Genomic DNA, 16,581 nt, shown 5'->3' with positions numbered 1-16,581 from the left:
ATTATAGGCCTATCCCACACTTTGGGGGACGAATAAAAAGCCACAAAGATCTATCTTTTACTCTGGGGATGAAGGAAGCTAACTAATGTGTACCAATGGCGGCCTTACCATGTGGTAGGATAGGGCTTAATTCAAAATGGAAATGACAACCAATCATTCATAATATAACAAAAATGTCTCAATCTTTTCTCAATATAATCTATAAGATATAACATCATATATTCTTTTCAAACTTCTCAATCACAATTCGAAAAATCTCACAAGACAATTTTCATAACTCAAAAGGTATAACATATCTATTCAAATTCTAAATAGAATATCATTATTCTAAAATAGCAAAATACTCATAAATAATATATTAGCACATATAACAAGTGGAAAGTGGTTACCTCTCGCTAAAGCAATAAAAAGGATTAGCACAAGGTCAATCATTTGTTCAACTAATAATTAATCTAGACAATTAATTCAACCACATATTAATATAAGCTAATTAATTAGCTTATATATATTAGTTAAATTTCTAATTTAATTGAATTTGTATTCTAAATTCCCGTAATTCTCAAAATCCAAAATTAAATATTTTAGGAATAACTTAAAATTTTTTAACAAGCCAAATTATTTATTTACAACCTCGGAATTATTTATCTTAATAAAAAGGATTTTTTTCAAAATTTTCAAATATAAAATTATTATGTTCTAACTTCTAAAAATCTCATTTTAAGTTTAAACATCAAAATCAAACCATCAAAAATTCAATAATACTTCAAATATTTATAAATAAATAATCTAATCTAAACTTTAATGGTATAACTATCATATATATTTCCATAAATAATAAATTTTTTAGCTAAAATAATTATTTTAAAACCTCCAGTCACCTAATAAATAAAACTAAACCGATTAAAATATCAATAATATGTTAAACACATCAAGTAAATTATTTAACTTAATTTTAATCAGTAAACATATGATATAAACCATATATAACAGATTTTTCAAATAGAAAAATTAATTTAAGTTCTAAAAACCAACAAAGACAAAACTCTAAACTAATTAATATTAACAACTCATTTACCTCTAAATTTTTATAATCATCTATTACCAAAACTCAAAACTTATCCCATATATAAGTTTCAAAATTTTCTTTAATCACTATAGTAATACTACTATTAGAAAGCGTAAAATATATAAAAAAAATTTATAAAAAAATTTGATAAAAAGAAGTAATTTTATATATTTAAATTATCTTCAAAATTTATCTTCTCCTTCACAATGATTACTGATTGAGCTTCTTGCCCTTTCCCGTACCTTTTCTCTCTTTCTTCCTTGCTCTCTCTTTCTTTCTCTCTCTTTCCCTCACGCTCTTTTTATCTCTAACATTCACCTGCTTCTCCATGTTTTTTCTTCACGCATTAACTCTTCTCCCCAACGATCCATCCCCAACTTCTTCTTCAAATTGAATGCTGCCTCCTTTTCCACCGAATTCGGTAGAAAAAGTGATCCTTTTTTTAATAATAAAGTATTATTATAATAAATAATACTCCCTCCGTTCCTTATTATAAGAGACATTTGATGCTTATGGTATGTTCCTATATATAAGAAACACTTAAAAGTTGTCTCTACTTTTTTGTGTTGATTTCCTATTTTACCCATATTTATTATCTCCAACTCACACTCTCTCTCCCTCCCACTTCTCTTTCTTTTAATATTTTAATTATTCTCTCTCATGCTCTCTTTCTTTATTAATGAGGGCATTTTTGGAAAACAAATTATACTTTTTACACATTAATTGTTCTTAACTAATTTTAACTGTTTTTTTTATTAACGTACTTCAGTTATTTGTCTCTTGTAATAAGGAACGGATGGAGTAGTAAATTATTATTATTTGAAATTTTTTTTTACTAAATCTTAAAATAAAATTCAGGATATTGCACCCTTACCTTTTTAATTTTGGGTCATTATACTATATTTGTCAATAAAGTAGTGAGGGGTGCCTACAATAACTAATACTACTCTGATCCTTAAGATAAGAAAAGATAGACAATAGATTTATTTTAGTTCTAAATATATCACTTTGCCTCTTAAATGTATAATTTTTTACACATATCAATTAAGGGGCTCTGAGTTAAGAGTTAGTTCCAATTCACATAATTAATTCAATAGGGTAGTTTAGAGAAATCAAAATACATTTGTTATAAATAACTAACTAAACTAGTGAATTATCTTAATATTCATAAATTAATTATTTAACTCTAATATTAAGGACTGAAGTACTGGAATAATGTCGAGCCTTCTTCTTTTGTGGAATTTAATTAAAAATATAAATAAGATCTATTTTTATTCTATTTCTTAATGTTCACAGGAATTGTATATAAAATGTGAAAAAAAAAGTTAGTCCACGTTTTGAGAATTTGTTTTATTCTTTTAAGTCTCTCTGGATTTAAAAATGTTTATATGAAAAATTGGAATAAAAAAATAGAGTGACTCCGAGTTTTCAAAATTTGTCCAAGTCAATGCAAGCGGCTTGACCCTAATTTTGGCTGACTTTAGTCATTCTGCAATTGATAAGCAAAGAAATCAACAACGGTTGACTTGAAGTCAATGCCTTGTCCCAATCCTCCCCCAGCACCACTCATTAATGATGTGAGCATTTTGTCTCATTCCAGCGGCTCCATAAAATGAATTTATTTTTTTCTTATTAAAAAAATGAATACGGATTGAATCGAAACAAACACCTAGATTGAATTAATTGAACTAAAAAGGTATTAAATATCAATTTTTATCCTTTATAAATATGATTTTTTACGTTTATTTATAGATATCTTTATTATTCAATATGATAATAATATTTGAAAAGATATTAAATCCAACTGGTGACTGTTAATTAATATGATGATGAATATAACAAATGGAGAGAAAACGGAGATAGAGGTTAATGGAAACATTCTTCTTTTAAAAAGAACTAACAGTCCTTTGAATTAAAAATCACACAACAAACTAGTAATTTGTGAAAAGTGCAGATGTAAATAGGAAATAAACTGGCTCCATTGTATACTAAAGAAATTGTAAGGTTTCATGGAGTATTAAAGAATTGTATTAAATCAAGAACTAAGATTCATATCAAAGTTTTAGAGGTCTTTGAAAGATGCTATGGTTGCAAATTTGAGTTTTAGAATATCTGCCTCCATATTGATTTCCAGGATTTAAAGTGTAATCGGAATGCATGTGCATTTGTCATCAGCGGATTTTCCCTACAACGATATATAGTTATTGTACAAGTATTCAAAAAGTATCTTACCAATATTATCCATACACAAAAAAACAGTATCTTACCAAGATTTTGCTTTTGTTTTTTTGGCTAAACACAGGTATCCACCTATTAAAAAATAGGGTTAAGGGTCAAAAATACCCATGAACTTATACTAAAAGTTCACCCAACACCATGAACTTTTTTCGGGCTAAAAAATACTTATCTAAGTTTAAAAAAGGGTCAATTTTGACATCGCCATGAAAGTCAGGAAACGTCCGTTAAGTTTTTTCTTATCTTGCCACGGTGGTGTACAGGTGTGAAATCACACATGCTGATGGGAATGTGTTAATGTCTCTATAGCTGTCCATTAACACCAACAACTACCCAACTGGAAGCAATAAATCTAGGAAGGTAGAAACTGAATCTGTGAATATGACGAAAGAATGAGAAGGTAGGTGGGGAGAAATGGCGTCTTCTTCAACGATGACCACAGGAAGAAGTAGAAGACACATAGCGCTATTAAGGAAGGCAACTCGCGAGCTGGACTATGAAGGACCCAAGAGATACTACCACCACAATGTTGTAGCTCCAAGATGGACAGCGTGGACTAAAGGAAACCCGGGTCGAAGGTTTTATGGATGTCGAAGATACAACCAGGTAATGTGGTTCTTGTTTTTTTACTGGTTATTAGCATTTGAGTGTCATGGCCATCGAATTGTGACACTGGAGACTATTATTGACAGGACAGGGGCTGTGGATTCTTCGCTTGGCATAATGATGATTTGGGTGAGAGGGCAAATGCTGTCATAAAGGAGCTTCTCGATGAGATAGATAAGCTATATGATGAGAATGTTGTGCTTCGATGAGGAAAGGATGGTGATAGGTTGTATGAAGAGTTACCAACAATCCATGGTGAGGTGAGAAAGTTTAAAAGGAGAGATGAAGACTATGAGAAAGAACGAAGGAAAGGGCAAATGAAGTTCAGAGTGGCGATGGTGATAGTGGTGTTGACATGGGTGTACATTTTTGTACTATGGGTGGGAAGCTAAAACCTAAAAGAAAGGGGTGGAATTATTTTGTGGAGTTGATCAGTTGTTGTAGTGGTTATGGTTTTTTTGTAGTTGTTTGGCCATGGTAACATTGTACAATGCTTGGTTATTAGAAATTGAAATTAAAATAGATGGAGGCAGGTTTTTTTGGATGTTGTCAGCATGGGATTATGTAGCATATGAGGATAATAGTCCCTATTCTTCAAAAATCGAACAATTTGACCAATTTGACAATCAAACAATGCTCATTAGTATTGAACAGCTTCGGTTGATTGATTATCCATCAATTTGACAATACTAATGATAGACAATAAACACTGATGATTTACCAAATGAACTTGCAAAATGTGGAGACAAGAAGTAGTTCCCAAAATGTGGATCTATACAAAATGTGGAGACCAATACGAGCTAAACATTGTGACTGATTTACCAAAAGAACTTAATGTGCCAAAATAGATATGGTAGCAAGGAGTAGTTTCCAAAATACATTGCTAAATACATAAGCACAATTGAAATAGGTCCCCAAAAGACATTCCTAAATACATAAGCTACATCATAGCTTAGTCTTTTTTGCCTTGTCTTTGGTCTGTGAAATCATGGCTTGTCTCTTTGCCAATAGCTGTGAAGTTGTAACAGATGGTTGTCCCTTCCAATGCAAACCTAGTGGTTTGAATGGCAGGTGGGGGGTGCCAAGCACACTGAGCTGAATCTTCCTGGTTCCTTGTCCTGTACTTGAGTTCTAACCCTAGACTTCCTCAATTCTCTCTCATTTGACAAGGGGAATTTTATGGTTGTGTCCGCATGGTTATGCATATATTCCTGTGCAGTACCCTCCTCGAGGAAATTTTAGAACTTAAGCCTGGCTGCATAAATGAAAAATGTAAAAAAGTATCAAGTTTGGGCCCTGAATTCAAATGCCACAAAGAACATAGAAATACTCACATTATACACAGTTCTTCCTGTGTTCTCATCAATTCTAATGCCCATCCCATATTGAACTCTTGAGTTGATCCTTACACTTCTGTGTGGGGGCTGTTTAGCTTCATTTGTTGAGATGGCTGGCATGCTTGCGGTATGCGGTGATGTGTGTTGAGATGGTTGGTATGTTGGTGGTGTGTCTTGAGAGGCTTGGGAGGGTTGTGGTGGTTCTTGAGACATGTGGATGGCTTCAGCTTGTGGTGGTTGTTGTGGTTGCCCTTTCTGTCTCCTAGTACACGTGGTGTGCTCATAGGTGGAGCCTACAGATTGCAGTGAAACATATAGGTGAGCCATATCACAAAATTAAGCTCAGTTAATGTACAAAACTAGAAATTTGAAATATGAAATGAACAAGTGAAACATATAGGTGAGTCACAAAAGATTACCTCTTTGCATGTAGTCTTATTATGGCCCTCTTTTTTACAAATGCTACATTTATTATTCTTTCCTCCCCTACTTAACTTCTCATGCTGGCCTTGCTCAAGACGAATGGCTTGTGGAGTTTGACAAACATTGGTCACAGTTATAGCTTTCTTCTTCCTGCGATCTGCTTCTTTAGTTCTAATCCTCTTTTTAAGTGGCCTTCCAGGCAAAGTACACACTAGGGGAGGTTGCATTGGAAGGAAATTATCCAAGTCCCAAAACTGTTTCCCTCTTATTGGTTGCATCTTAGTTCGGTAAGAAGCAAGATAAGTGTCGTTGTGATAGAAATGTGATATTTGAGTTTTGGGATCGACTTTAGCATGTCACATGGCACAACTTGCATGTTGGCATGGGATTCCTATTAAATCCCATGCCCTACACGTGCACACGTTCCTTGCCAAGTAAACTGTGTGTCTGTCTTGTCCCTCACTAACCTCATAACCCTCATCTCCACTAAAATGCACTCTACACTGGGAAGCTAGGTACCTATTAGCCTCAAACAATTCTAAGCACTTAGGACTATGATCATTCTTCCAGTTTCTAATAATGTTCTCATTCTTAGCCCACTTGCCCATCATTTTAATCCTAATCCCATCAAACATTCTAATAACAGGAAGGTATCTATAGTCATCAATCCAAGCATTCAGTGACTCGCTACTATTGTTATCAACCATCCAACACTTCTACATGTGAAATAAGCTCTTACCCATGCTCTGGGATTATAAGTGGAGAGAGTAAGAGCTACTGGTTTACTCAATTGGCTTACAGCTTTTATGTGGTCTTTAAACTCTTCCTCAAACGTGCTCCATACACAAGTAAAGAACTTTTTCTTAAGTTCATTTCCCCTCTATCTCTTGCTCTAGTTTGTGTATATGTGCCTTGCACAAAGTCTATGTTCAACTCGTGGGAGGACATCTGTGACTGCTTGACATAAGGCCTGAAGAAGAGTTTGAAATAGACCAATTACCTTAGTTAAGCTTTAAACAAAAATCGTTTACCAAAAAAACATAAACTTAAGATAGAAACCAATGAAGTGAACTGATAACATGATTTTTCTTCCTTGCTTTTTGCATATCAAACATCAACGTCATTCTCTCACCACCACCTAGATCCAGAGATCTTTGAAGCCATTGTAAAAACCAGGTCCAGTTATTCCCATTCTCCTTTTGGGTTACCAAATGCTAAGGGGAACAGTTGATAGTTTGCATCAATTCCCATTGCAGCCAATAGTATTCCCCTTGCTTTCCCTATCAAGAATGTGCCATCTACACCAATGAAAGGTAGGCAACCTTGTCTCCATCCAACTTGCCACACAGCATTATTATCAATTGTTGTCACACAAAAAGCAACTAATTGGAAAACCATTAAATATACATTTCTTAAGTTAACCATACCTTGGAAGCATTGAAGCATAAGTACATCTTGTGAAAAACCCTTCTACCTTGCTCTAATGCCTCATTGCTCAACTCAACACTAACATCTATGCCCGGGTTTGACTTGAGTAGTTCATTGTAGTAAGCCTCTAGCTTTGCAAACTCATCTTTATAACTCCCTTTCATCTCTTGCATTATTTTCCTCTTGGCCCTCTTGTATTTTTGAATGCTCACATGCACCTTGAACTCCATCTCAACCTCTTTCTTCATCTCACTAATCTTAAATTTAGGCATTTCTTGCACTTTCTCCTTAAAGTGCTGAGCCAGCCATATAACAGAAGCCCTTGGGTTCTTATATACCTAAGCACAATTGTGCTCATAGCACAATGTTTTTACTTGAAAGCCGACATCCAATCCATCCCTAGAAGCATACAACACAAACAGGCAACCCTTCTCACACACCACTTTAAAAACCCTCCTATCACTTCGGGCTACCCTTAACTTAACCCTTATCTCTATGGTGTACCTATCCACTTTACTCTTCAACTCCTCCTTGTCTATGAAAGTCATGCCTAGCATGAACAACGACCTACTACTCAGCCCTTCACTTTCCTCTTGGCCCAATACTTGTTCCATTGGCCCATTATCATTACGAAGGCCCATTTCTGCCTCCTCATCATCAATGTCACTTTCCATAGATATTTCACCCAATTCAAAATCATCAAACACACTCTCTTCTGTATCAAAGTTCCTACTTTCAGCAACATAATTCTCATCATTACTATCCTCTTCCTCACTCCTATCAGACTCATTACCATTACCTTCTTCATCATATTTAGTCTCATCCTCTTTCTCATATTCCTCAATCACTTTGCGTTTTCATTTATCATTACCAACAACTAGGTCATCTTCTAAACCAACTACATGGTCATCTGCTAAACCAATCACAGGGTTATCTGCTAAACCAATCACATGGTTATCTTCAACACTAAAATCAATTTGATCTTCTAAACCAACATCAGGGTTATCATCTCTAACATCAATTACCTCTTGCTCTTATGTCTCTTGAACCACAATTTCACCTCTGTTATTGTAGTGTTGGAAATTGTGCCCTAGGGGCCAATCATTATGTTTTGAACATTGTTAATTTATGAATTTATTAATTACGTTATCATATTATTTGCATGTTTACTGTGATGACTATCCTTGGATAACTCATGGTTTATCCTAAATGTCCCTGGTCGGTCATTTATGTGGGAGCAGAGATGAAATAAGACCAGTATGACTTTAAAGATATATAGAGATATAAATTAAAGTCATAGGCACATGTAAGAGTACAAGGTGTTGGACCGACTCGCTATGAGAGAGCTGCATGGGTTAAGTCATAAGCTTCTCTCATATACAAACCATGTCACTGTGCCCTTTGACCTGAGATCATCATGGATTCCTACATGAGAAACGCTTAGCTTTGACCTAGTCAAAAGTTACTTTTGACCGAGTGATCATAAAGACTATGTTCAGGCTTAGTGGTTTTTCATGCGGAGGAATGTGAATGGTCAAGATGGAATTTGTCCCTCACATTCGTAGAGAGACATTACTGGGCCCCTCGATGAGTGAGTCTGAGAAATGTATGGCCATACTATAATGGAAAGGTAGTTCCGTTTCTATACTCAGACTACTCAGGGATCGAGAAAGTAACGGTCATGGATAGGAGGATGACGTTCTCCATGCCTCATCCATGACCAAAATGTCGTGTGACAAAAGAGACGTGATATGGTTGTATGAAAGGTTACATCGTTCAACGATCCTCATATGATTTGGGTAGTCGTGATGTCTTGCTAGAGACCACTTACGACTTGTGAGTCATTATAGTTAATGGCCCACTACCAACTTCATATGGGCCTATAGGGTCGCACACAAAATAGCCCAACATGAGTTATGATGTCCAGATTCATTGAATCTAAGATATGTCCAGATTCAATGAATAATATAGGGTGGATGTGTGTATATATATATATATATAAATTCGTATATATATTATATAAATATAAGAGATATTAATTGTTAGATTTAATTTATAAGGATAAATTAGATCTATGTAAATTAATTCCGTCATATCTTTATTTTTGAATTAAATAAATAGGTGAATTAAATCTGTGAGACAGATTTAATATAAACCATATTTATTTAATTATTCTCTTATCTGATTAGGCAATATTTGATATTGTATTAATTTTGGAATTAATTTAGAATTAATTTCGAAATTAAATATTGTTCATTAAACCTATAGCATCCTATATATTTGATATGAGGAGCTAGGGTTTTAAGCGTGAGAGTACCAACAGATAAGAGACGGCCTAAGAGAGATAAGAGTGGACGGATTCTCTGAAAACCCTAGACGGACAAAAGGGCACTAGCACGCCGTCTATAACCAGAGAGCTATTCGTGTGGATACCGGTAGAGGAAGCCGACCAGAGTTGTCAACTTCGAACAATAAAGGAGGCGAGCAAAGGCATCCTGAACGGCGGAATCACCAAGCCACCTGGAAACCGAACACCGAAGGTAATGCTTCTTACTACCTGACTTAAACGCGATCGGTAGATCCAGGCAAGGGATTGAAAGCTTTAAAATTTTGAGTTGTTTTTCCACTGCGCGTCGTCTTTCAATTCCCTACATGTAGGCTCTCTCGTTTTCATGTAAGTCATTTATTGGCATATCATTCTCATTCAGCCATACTAATGGACCTAATAAAATCGCTTCTGAGATGCTACTACGACCCTCTCTTAGAACAATCTTATTGTGCTTCCAACTACTCTTTGCTAACTTAAAAATGCCATTTACCTTTCTCAACAACCTTGTGTGCTTCTTTTCGTACATCTCCTCCCTCTCATGCTCACGATTCGGTGCCATTACCCCTGTGAAGACAAAACCCATTGATTACCACAAGGGCTTTAATGCCATTTTACTTTAGCCAAACTAAAAAAAAAAAAAAAACCTCCCCTCACAGGTCCAATTGATTCTTACCTAGGATTCCTTCTTGTGGTTCTTCTGCAATCTGTACACTGTGTCACTTGAACAATCAACTCACATGCCACTCTAACTCGCTTTGTCCCACTTTTGTAACCTTGATTTCTTACTCTGTCTCACTTTCTCAAGCTCAATTTCTCGCTTTATCCATAACCCTAAATTCTAAAATCTCTGTCTCTCTCTCTCTCTCACGTTTTCGTCTTTGGTTCATGGTGTTTTTCCAGCCAATGTTGTTTTGTCTGACTCCTTCTCTTCCTTTTCATTTTTTGTTTTCAAATGTCATCGCCACATGCACCTTGCAGAACTGACGTGGGCCTCCACATCATATTTCTCAGTCAAACGGTGTCTCACTCACAGTTAACGTAGTAAAGCTTTCACGGTGATGTCAAAATTGACCCTTTTTTAAACTTCGATAGGTATTTTGAGCCTGAAGAAAGTTCATGGTGTTGGGTGAACTTTTGGTACAAGTTCATGGGTATTTTGACCCTTAACCCTAAAAAATGTTTAGATATTTTCAAAGTATCCACTCATCTGTGCTTTACCCAATCAAAATGCTCCAACTTAGAGGTTTTGAATCTCATGTGAATTTGTTTTCATTATTTTAGAGTTTTAGAAAGTAAAAATGCCTAGGTTTAGCACATTCCTCAACTACCCTTCCTCCCTTGTCCTTTCTCTCCCCCTCCCTTCTCTTTTCCTATGTCTCATACCACAATTGAACCACAAGAATTGCTCTATCATCTTCTTCTTCCACATCGATGGTTGGTTGAGATGATGAACATGCATTGGAGAAGTTTAAACAATTATTTTCTTGCATCTCCGAATCCAATTTCCCAATTTGGTCACAAAGAATCAAATCGCTAGCCAACCAAAAATACATGGAAGAAAGAGAGGAAGACATAATCCATGATCTTCTATGAGTAATATCCTTCCATAGTCAACCTCAGGTTTGCCACAAAAAGCATGAAATAATTTGAAAACTCTACTAAGCAAGTATAGTTGTTTTTGCTTTATTTTTCTACCAAATATGACTAAGAGCCATTTGGTTCAACGCCATACAGGTGTGCGATGGTAATCCTCACTGCATTACCATAAATGATCTGTTTGGTTGGACTAATGATGGTAAAAAAACATTGCACTAGTAATAAAGATAGCACATTTTTTTGGTAATGTCTATTTATAGGGGACCCCCTATGAATACTCATTGCAGATATGTAATCTTTTATAAAATGTCTATTTTGTCCTCACTAACTTAGGTAAAAAGACAATATCTACCCCTTGCTACGCAGAACTTTCATAACTCAGAAGTTTCACAACAAGTTTAATAACCATTTTCCCATTACAGCCACTTTCAAAGGATTTCATTAGAAGTTGATAAATTCTTTTTTTATCCCTTCTCATAGACCAAGGAAGCTAATAGCTCGTCATTATCCAAACTTCATAAAAATGATACAAAAAGCCCATCAAGTTGCAGAAAATGAAAGAATAGGAAATCAAAACTTGGGAAACAAAAAAAGAGCAAAATAACAAGAAGAAATAAACGTAGGGAAAAATTCCATAAAGCGACAATTTGAACTTGAAAATGATGTACAAAGTTGCATATTGTCTTAGCAAAGAGAGAAGAACCATAAAGCGAGAACCCACAAAGAACAAGGGTAGACCATTTATTCCATTAGAAAATTGTCCTCCATTAAGAGAGAAATGATAGGGTCGATAGGCTTAGAATCTTGAAGGAGCTTTCCAACATTTGAGGGTTTGAATTATTACTAAGGGTAAGCTGGTACTTTTACTATATATGAAGTTTAGATAATTATTTAAAAAAAAAAACTCATTGCATCCTTCTTAAAAAACATACCAAATAGTATCTTTGTAATTAATATTACATTACAATCCCATTGCACTGCACTGCATTACACTGTAAGTTGCAATGGAATTCAACCAAACAGGTCCTTATAAGTTCCAAAATAAGAGGCGGCGCGCAACACCATTAAGTGGATCTTCGACAAATCAAAAGGCAAAAAAAAACACCAACAACTGCTATGACCTCCATTTCAGCTGCTACATTAATCGATATTGGATTTTGGGCTTGGATCTGCCCTTGATGGGCCAGACTATTTGACTGGATATTAAGAGAATAAACCATCAAATATCCAAGCAAGATTATAATATGTTTGACTCGGTTAAATATCCTGAATCAAATCTAATCGGTTACGATATAAATTTAATTAATTTATATTGTATAGATTAAATATATATTAGAGATATATATATATATTTAGAATTGATTGTGATTAATTTTGGATTTGAATTCAAGAAATTATAATATTATAATTCAAAGATATATTTGAATATCCAAATTCAAATTTAAACTGATGAGCTCAATGAATATTTTGGTTTCCCAAAATACCCCTAGCAAAAGTTACAAATAGAGGCCTCCACCCATCAATTCAACACATTTCAGTAGTTGAGCTTTCCTGTTATCTCTCTCTCTCTCTCTTATTCTCTCTTGCAAAACATGCTCTGCTGTGCACTTAAAGCTTAGATTTTTATAGCCTTGTTTATAACGTGAGCTCAGAGGATCCAGCCAACCCAACCTAAGATCTAACCAGGTGCATTTCCTAATCCATTCTCTATGTTATCTAACATTAGTATCAAAGCCCTACTGATCTTGAGGCTTTATATATATGTGAGTGTATATTATACGGACTAACATTTTTGAATTCTTTCGCTGCGTTGATTGTATGGTATTTTGCATTGATGATATGCTTGCAAATTTAATTCCAAAAAACACACTCTGATTTTATATTTGAAGCATGAAAATAAAATCTGCATTGCCATAAAGTTCAAAAATGTCATCAAAATCCATTTTCCACAAGCTCCAACGTCGGCCATGTGAAATAGATTCTTGGCTCTGTAAAAACAAGATTTTTTTTTTAAAGAAAATGAACCCTAAGGTTGTAGAACTTGAAAAGATGATTTCATAGACATTTAAAATGCATAAAACGGAGCTCAGAGGTGAAAGTTATGGAGGTTTGAAGTTGGCATGTCGTGATGGACCCGCCAGAGCTCCAGTCAGCTCTAAGGCAACCCGATTAGAGATCAGGGATGACCTGACCAGCCCAAAATGATGTCATTTTGGGCTGGCCAGGATGCAGTGTTTCACTTTAAGTGAAAGACTGTGTTTTGAGTTTATTCGACCTAGATCCACGATGGAGTCGGGTTAGTGGACCAACCCGACCCAAAAAAAAAATAAATAAATAAAATTTTTATTTTAAAAAATTTTCTCTCAAACACTATGTGGGGTCCACCCAGGGCCCTTTAGGTCATAATGAGCACATGATTGGACGCCTCAAGTTGTGAGGAATCAAATGGAGTAGGTGTGATAGCGGAGAAAACACTCGCCCTTTCCTCCTTTATTTTTTTAAATTTTTTTTAAGGAGGGCTTCTAGGGGCACTTGTAGGCACGTGGTAACACTTTTTTAGACCCTGTTCTGCCTGAAAAACTTCTAAAATCATGAGCTACAAATTGATATATTATGTGCTTATTTTTTGTGACATTTTTTGTACAAAAAATTGCAAATAAATGTGTTTTTTCATTTATTTCTTCTTTCTTTTAACTTTTTTTTTATTTAGGAAATGGCAGCCTCAGATTATAACTCCTATTTTGAAATATATCCAAGTTATTATCCTCTTTCTGATGCTCTAAAGACTTCAAATAATTATGTTGAAGAAAGTACTAATAAAAGAAAAATGCTTCAATCACGAGTGAGCTCTAATATACCTGAGGGGAGCAATGGTAAAAGAAAATGTGTTCATGACCAACAAGAGAAAGAAGTTTGCAGACCTAAGGACATAAATCTAATTGAACAAATAGCATAAAAGCATACTGATGAATACAAGCATAAAAAATGTCTGTCTTCAAAATTAAGCTATTATGCTAAACAAATTACCAATGAGCAAGATGCATTCTTTTGTCTAATCGGTTTAAAATGTTAATAAGACTTAATTTGTCCTCTTTAGGTGTTTGGCTATTAAATTCCTAGAGTAGGTCTTTAAGATTTTGAATCCTAATTGATGTTTGGATGGGAGTTAAGGTTATAATAGACTCTTGTGGCTTTTGGAGTGTTGCTAAGATGGTTTGGTGCTTTTGAAATTGGGTAGAGATTGGGTTAAGGTTAAGAATTTTGAGTCCCCAAATATTTTTTGGCCACTTTATTAGTTTGAAAACTAGTACATAGTGGTTGTGTGTTTGTATGCTTGTATACACTGGTTGCTTGTAGTGTTGGTGCAGGAGGCTAGTGGTTTGTAAATCCTTACTCAAGCAAGAGGTAACCACTCTCCAATTCTTTGTACATGCCACTATGGTACTGTCAGTAGATTTGTTGTTTCTATCTACTAGTAATAAATTGTGATCTGAATGTATTGTCAATATTTGAGAAGGAAAAATTTGTCTTGTGGGGTTTTATATGATACTGAATGTTTTGGGAAAATTCAGAAATTATACCACCTATTGAAGTTACTTTTGAAATGTTAATATACCTTTCGGTAAATGCTTAAGCATGATTTATGTGTTGGGAAATGGTGAGAGACATGGTTGATACTACCATATGGTAAGGCCTCCATTAATGCATAATGGTTGGCTCTTTACATCACCTATAGTGAGGGATAGGCTGTTTGGCTCCTTACGTCTCCCATAGTGAGGGATAAGCCAGGTTTAGCTCTTAAAAATCCCACACAGTGAGGGATATGGTTGTTGGATTGCATCATTGCACTTGCATGAGTTTTGTGGCTAATGTTTATGGCAGTACTTGATATTTTCCCTACTTGACACCTCACAAGCACCTTTCAGTCTGTATTTTGAATTGGAGCCTTGGCTACTAGGACTTTAGTCTCACCTCATGGTTTAAAATATTTTCAGGTAAAGGTTCTAGGTGCGTGCCGCTAGGAAGGGACACAGAGGTTTAAGTTACGTCACTATAATGCCTCTGGCTTGTGTGTGCTATGTATGGTTAATGTATATTGCCACATGTAGGGTCATTTTGATAATATTTTGTTGATGTAAATTTTTGTAAACTGGGGATACTTTTAACTCTTTATTTAATTGGCCGAAGGCTATTCATATTGGTTTATGAAACCTTAGTCTATGTTTAGTGGAAAACAGGATAGGCTTATGTATGGTATCTTTTGTTACCAAGGCCAGAGGCCCGAAGGCCCAATAGAATGAATGGATGATTCTTTTTGTGGTTGTATGCAACTAATTTGGGTTTTGGCCCATGGATTTGAATGTCAGCTTCAAATGCTTGCTAGCTTCTCTTTTTACTATGGTAGTTTGTTGTATCAGTTTTTCCTTTCCTACCATAATAGTGGCTAAATGACGAGTTTTATACTCTTAAATAACAAAAGAGTTTTGCATGAGGCGATTGAGGAGGCTATTATTTGGCTTAAATTTCCTGACCTTTCACTTGAGTATTATGATGAAGGAATATTAGAGGCCATGGGTAATGAAAGTAGTCATACAATTAAAGTAGATTTGTCAACTGCTTTGTAGGTGACAGGGGGTTATGCTAGAGTGGAAGTCTAAGTGGATCTAAGGAAACCTTTAGTACCCTCTTACATTATCTATAGGAAGGAAAGGTTTATAATATATGAGGGTTTGCATTTACTATGTTTCTGCTATGAAATGTATGGTCATACAGAAAAAGAATGTAAGAAAAGAAAGTGGTACTTAGAGGGAGATAAGGAGATGCACAAAAATGAGAAAGGGAAGGAGGAGTATGTTTTGGGGAATCGTCTAAGGTGCATAACAGAAGAAGAACACATGGTTCATTTTAGGGGAAGGTTAACTCTTCTGGGTTTTAAAAAGAAGAGGGGAAAGGATCTCAATTTGCTAACTTGATGGCGAAGGAAGAGAATAGTCATGATGTTAGGGATGCTATTGTTGAAACTAATACGGGTTATGGGAAAGAGAAAGTTTGGTACAAAAAGAGAATGCAAGGGTACAAGGAAGAGATTTATAGATATCTTCTAGTATTATTCCTGTTGAGCATATTCCTAAGGGATCCAGAAGTAGCTTGAAGAAGGGCATCGTAGCATCTTAGGGACATTCAAGTGCTGTGAAATAAAGCAAGATTAGGGAACAGAGCAATATTGGCAGTAGAGATGAGTTGATGGTTAACAATAACAGGGATTGCTTGCAAGAAATTAATGTGATTGTAGTTTATGAAACACTAAAAATTGCAAAGGACATGTTGCATGTGAGAGCAGGGTCGGTAAGTAGGCCTTCTGATTTGAAGAATTCTATTGGTAATAGTATGGAAGATAACCATGGGTTACGTAAGGATGGTAAGGAAGGGCCTGATATGTCTATGGGTATTGATTGACTTGAAGTTTTTCTTTATCTTTCTATATGATGCTGACTAATTTTAAAATCATGACTTGAAATTATAGGGGAGTGAGGAGTAAGAAGTTTGAGAAAGGTCTATGT

General features: G+C 35.1%; 1 protein-coding gene across 1 annotated transcript; it reads right to left on the bottom strand.

The window, feature by feature from the left end:
• Nucleotides 1-6,023: 6,023 nt before the first annotated feature.
• LOC114744023 (uncharacterized) lies at nt 6,024-6,374 on the bottom strand. The gene has a single exon (XM_028932204.1). It carries the CDS (start codon nt 6,372-6,374, stop codon nt 6,024-6,026), a length of 351 nt encoding a protein of 116 aa, XP_028788037.1.
• Between the last annotated feature and the right edge of the window lie 10,207 nt (nt 6,375-16,581).

This window comes from Neltuma alba, unplaced genomic scaffold (genome assembly GCF_004799145.2).
Source record: "Neltuma alba isolate B1F8T4 unplaced genomic scaffold, ASM479914v2 tig00004239_pilon, whole genome shotgun sequence".
In the NCBI taxonomy this organism is placed as follows: domain Eukaryota; kingdom Viridiplantae; phylum Streptophyta; class Magnoliopsida; order Fabales; family Fabaceae; genus Neltuma; species Neltuma alba.
This window is presented reverse-complemented; position numbering and strand designations above follow the sequence as displayed.